Consider the following 4,710-nt stretch of genomic DNA (forward strand, 5'->3'; position numbering starts at 1 on the left):
AAAGGAAGCCACGCTACCTCTATCATCAGGTTTGCATAGCTGAGAGTGGTACCAAGACACACTTGCTCCCTGGACTGAGAAATGCTCAGGGGCATTGATGACCAAGTCAGTCATCACCCAGCTGTCAAGTATTGTGGGCCCTCCTGGCACAGGGCTAAGAGGACACGGACACAGATGAACTCTGCCAGGACCCTGCATCCGACTGGAGGCCAGGTCCTGTCAACAGGGCTGCTTGCTGGGTCGCAGAAGCCATCAAGAGGGCTCTATGGGACCCCTCCTCCCATGGACTCTCACCTGGCCACATGGTTCGGCAGAGCAACAGGAAGTGAGCTAGGCGGGCAGAGCTGGGTGCAGAGGTCTGCCACTCATACTCAGCTCCTAGTACCAACCCTCAGGCTCCCCTTGGACATCTCACCAGACCCCATGCGCCTGTGGCAGACCAAGCAGCACCCTTACTTCTTCTCTGGGTAAGGCTCAAAGGACTCGTCCGAAGACTGTGCATTTTTCTTCTTATCATTTTCATCTTCACTCAGGAAGTCTCTAGGAAAGATGAAAGAACTTTCAGCAGAGCTCGTTGGCCTGGACTGGGCAACAAACCCAAGCAGAACTCTTGTCTTGAGGCACCACACAGCTCCCACAGCCGTCTCACTTCACCTCAAAGTGTTACAAACTCAAATTCCTCCAAACTCCAATCCCACTTCCTAACAAAAGCGCACGGCAGTCACTACAGCTGAAGAAGCTGGTAGCCCTCTACCCCAAGGCACGGTTGCCTCTATCCAGGGTCCAAATAGAGAGCTTTCCGTGGAGACTCAGAAAGCGGGCTTCCCAGAGGGTGGACTTTGACATCACTGCCTGAACATGAACAGGAACAGGGCCAGATCAAAGCACCTATGAGGCTGGCAGGCTCCCCATCAACCATCAAGCCAAGCAGAGCTAGGCTTCCAAGCCCACAGTGTCCCCAACAGGCCACCACCCGCCTGGACAGGGGAAGGCCGGAGGCTGCCGGCAGTCACCCTGGGCTCCCCGCACTAGTAAGTGTGCAGCTGCAAGGCAGCAGGGGCCAGCCCTGATGGCTCTTGTTCCACAGCCAGCAGACACTGATGCTGCCCTTCCCTCTGGAGTAAGGTCTGCTTCAGTCCCATATCACCACCACCAGTAGCTAGAGCTCTGTGTCCTCATCCTCAAGATATCTGCAGTTGGCACAAAACAAGGCCTTCAAGGAGACATGTAGATGGCAACAGAGGACCCACGCCTGGGGCTTGCCTGGGCTGGGCTGGGCTGCACTCCCTTGCAGCCGCACCAGGGAAGCACCTGAGGACCCAGGAAGCCCCAGGCAGCACAAGGAGTTGCCCCTCCTCCCAACCTTTGAGGCCAGCGGCCCTGAGGGTGGCTGAGTCTGGTTTTTGAAGAAAAAATATTAGGCTATTTAAACCCACTCTTCTCTCACCCCTCAGAAAGGTCACTGAACTCGTCTTTTACCCGATCATCCGAAGTTGAAGATGGAACCTGCTTCTCACCCAATTGCCCTGGGAAACAAAAACAGAGTCCTGTTACCAAAAACCAAGGCAGGCCTGGTCTGATGACACAGCCTGCCTTACAGGGGAGCCTGGGGTCAGTCCTTGGCCTCAAACTCCATACCATCCTGGCCCGACCCCCACACAAGCTCCTGGACAGATTCCAACCCACTGTACCACCACCTTGGTGGCACCGCACAGCACCACACAGCAGGAACCCTGGGACAAACATCATCAGCAAACCCAACCCCTCAAGGGCCAGGGATGTAGTTCAGTAGAATAGCGCCTGCCTGACAAGCGTCAGCTCCTGTGTTTGATTCTCAATGCCAAAAGAACAAAACAAAACAAAAACCCTGACCCACCATTATGGAGGGGCTGATATAAACATTTTGAAACATTTTTAAGGTGACTATTATCAAAAGATCTCATGCACACAGTTAACAAAGCTAAATCAGTAATCTGTAGGATTTCATCCCAAGGTCCTCCCTGGAGCCGGGAAATCTCAGCTAGGAACCTCTCATCTGTTCACCTCAGCTGAAACTCTGGGGAGCTGCACATGTGCAGGCAGATGAGCATCTTCAAAGACAAAGACAGGGTAGAAGCACACGGAAGGCCAGAGGAGGAAGGAAGCCAGGCCCGGGCCTCTAACACCATGTCCATGAGCAGGTGCGGCCACTCCACAATATGCAGGAAGGGTCCACCCTTGTCTCCCTTCCTCAGCCAGTCAGACAAGCTTCCACCCTTGCCCATACCAGTGTCACCAGCCAGCTGGCCAATGCCCAGGCCATGACCTACAGCTGGCCCAAAGCAGCACCCTCCTTCTCATCCCCACATCCAACAGATAAGGGCCCCATTCTCTCCTCAGTCTCCTCCTGCCACAGCATGACATTAGAAGAGCAAGGACCTGCTCATCAGCAGGACAAGAGACAATCAGTGGCCAACCCCACCCTGCCTCAGGTACTTTGAACACCTGCAGGCTAAGGAAGCACTGCAGCTGATCCCCAGCATGGTGGAGACAAGTCTTTTTCTGTTCAAGACCCTGCCCCACTCACAGACATGAGATTCTGGTGTGGCACAGACCAAAGGTGCCTCCTACCTGGGCCCTCACTTGGGGGAAGGCTTGGCTGAGGTGGTGGGCCTGGCCTGGGCCCCACAGTGCTGCCTTCTGAAGATGGGGCTGCATCCACACTGGAAAGAATCTTGGTTTCAGCCCCAGCCATGGTTCCTCTGCCCTGGGAAAGCTGGGGGACAGCCCCAACAGCGTCAGACTGCCGGTTTTGAGTAAGACGTGGTGCCATCTCCTTGTCCCATGACCATTTGACTGCCAATGCATTGTCCAGCAAGAGGGCTCTGCAGCTGGAATCGGTATCCATTGTGTAGTCGTGGCCCTGATCGCAGCCCCACACTGCCTGGATGATGCCGCAGTACTCGGAGGACAGTGTTCTCTGAAGGCTGGGCAGGGCCCCACAGCTGGCTGCATGTCCGTGCACCCACCCCACTAAGCCATGCAGGCACCGGGGAGTCGAGGTGATCAGATCCACTGAGGAGAGTCAACGAGGAGAGTCAACAAGGAAGTCAGGCCCTGGGCTGGCCAGCTCACAACCCACCCGCAAAACTCCCACACGAGGGCCAGACTCACCCAGACACACTCCCTCCTCTGCTGCCATGGGAGACTGAGCACCGACCCTGCAAAGGATCAAGGTGGCTATGAGAAGGAACCAAGGCCCACAGAGCTCCCTGTCTGTTAGGACTAGAGATCTCAAGCCTCCCTAGCTGTCTCCCCTGAGACCCTTTTACCAGGACCCTTAACTCCTTCCCTGCTAAGGCTGCCTGTAGGCCTCAGGACCCAAAGCAAACCTTGCCACCCCGGCACCTCCATGCTCATCTCCAGCAGTAGCAGGGCTGCTGATGCAGAGTGGGTACAGTCTGTCCTCCCCACCCTGAGGTTTCTACCACAGGACACCCAGGCCCTACTGCAACACCCAGCACACAGGGTGCTGAGCATCTCCTGAAAAACCCAATAAAGGCCTACTTTGCACAGGACTTCCGCTGGCCTGATGGGGACACGTTGACCCTCTGCAAGAAGGACCTGAGGAGACTGTGGCATTGGTAGAACTGGGCATGGCAGCTCTTGCAGATGAACTGGGACAAGGATGGGTCCTGGTGCACGGCCACACCCAGCAGGTGTTGGAAGTCCCTGATGAAGACACGTTCTCCTGGGGAAGTTTTCTCTGAGCTGTCCCCAGATGCCCTGTCAGAGATGCTGCGGAGACTCCGTGAGGAAAACTTCCCGTGGCAGAGGCGACAGTGCCCCATGGCAAGAGCCCGGCCAGTTCCTGGACGAAAAGCAGACATCAATAATTGGCAAATAAACTTGATTCCCAAGCACAGGACACTCTGACCAGTTCTGGGGCTGTCTGCACCTGCACCCTGAGGCCCATGTTCCCTAGCCAGCCTCTGCACCTGGAGAAGTGCCCTCCCAGGGCCTCCCCAGTCCCCTCAAATTAAGGCCTTGGAGGCTGCCTTGGTGTCTGGTTTCAGCACAACATTCAGCCACTGGAGGCCTGCTGGGCCAAGAAACCTTCCAAGCAACTTGAAGTGCTTCCACGTTGGTGGAATCCATTTCTGCTCACACCAGCCCTGTGAGGCCAGAAATGCAAGCGCTGCCCCCAGATGTGCTGTCCATGCTCGGTTTTCTGTCTGCTGACTGTGTGTGTCACCTCCTCTCCTGCTTCCAGAAGAACTAAACGTGCACACAGGACTTCATAAACAGAAAAGCACGCCACACCACCGAAGCGCACCGCGCTGGGCCCAGTGTGCGGCTTACACACACAGCTCACGCAGCTCTTCGCACACCTTTCGGGCTGGTTTTAACCCATAAGGGTCCAGAGAACTCGGGAAGTGATCTCAAGGGCGCATTCACAAAGAGGGCCGACCCCAGACCTGTGCAGCTGCCACTAGGGTTCTGAACCCCAGAACTCGGGACACAAGAAGACGGGCGTCTGGCCAAGGCCGTGGCCAGAGGAACCAGGTGAGGCTCGGAGCGTAACGGTGCGTCGTGGGCGCTGGCCCGCGGGGCGCTGCCAGACCCACCTGCCTCGTCCGCGCCTTCCTCGATGGGATCTCCGCAGGCCCGCGCCGAGGTCCAGCCGAGTGCCGCCGCTGCCAAGTCCGCGCTGTCTCCACGGGCTGGGCG

General features: G+C 56.6%; 1 protein-coding gene across 4 annotated transcripts in view; it reads right to left on the reverse strand.

The window, feature by feature from the left end:
* The window catches only part of Znf276 (zinc finger protein 276), a 13,027-nt gene extending 8,323 nt beyond the window's left edge, over positions 1–4,704 (reverse strand). The window contains exons 1-6 of one of the 4 annotated variants that reach the window (XM_004644984.2): positions 4,608–4,704; positions 3,547–3,850; positions 3,154–3,200; positions 2,611–3,054; positions 1,448–1,526; positions 457–540 (exon numbers count right to left, since the gene is read on the reverse strand). In XM_004644984.2, coding sequence (XP_004645041.1) covers positions 457–540; positions 1,448–1,526; positions 2,611–3,054; positions 3,154–3,200; positions 3,547–3,830 — 938 coding nt within the window. In that variant the 5' untranslated portion in view covers positions 3,831–3,850; positions 4,608–4,704. The remainder of the gene's footprint in view (positions 1–456; positions 541–1,447; positions 1,527–2,610; positions 3,055–3,153; positions 3,201–3,546; positions 3,851–4,607) is intronic. The other 3 variants (XM_023705166.1, XM_023705165.1, XM_023705164.1) reach the window with 3 other exon arrangements.
* Between the last annotated feature and the right edge of the window lie 6 nt (positions 4,705–4,710).

The sequence above is a fragment of the Octodon degus genome, unplaced genomic scaffold (genome assembly GCF_000260255.1).
Source record: "Octodon degus isolate 3935 unplaced genomic scaffold, OctDeg1.0 scaffold00215, whole genome shotgun sequence".
NCBI lineage: Eukaryota > Metazoa > Chordata > Mammalia > Rodentia > Octodontidae > Octodon > Octodon degus.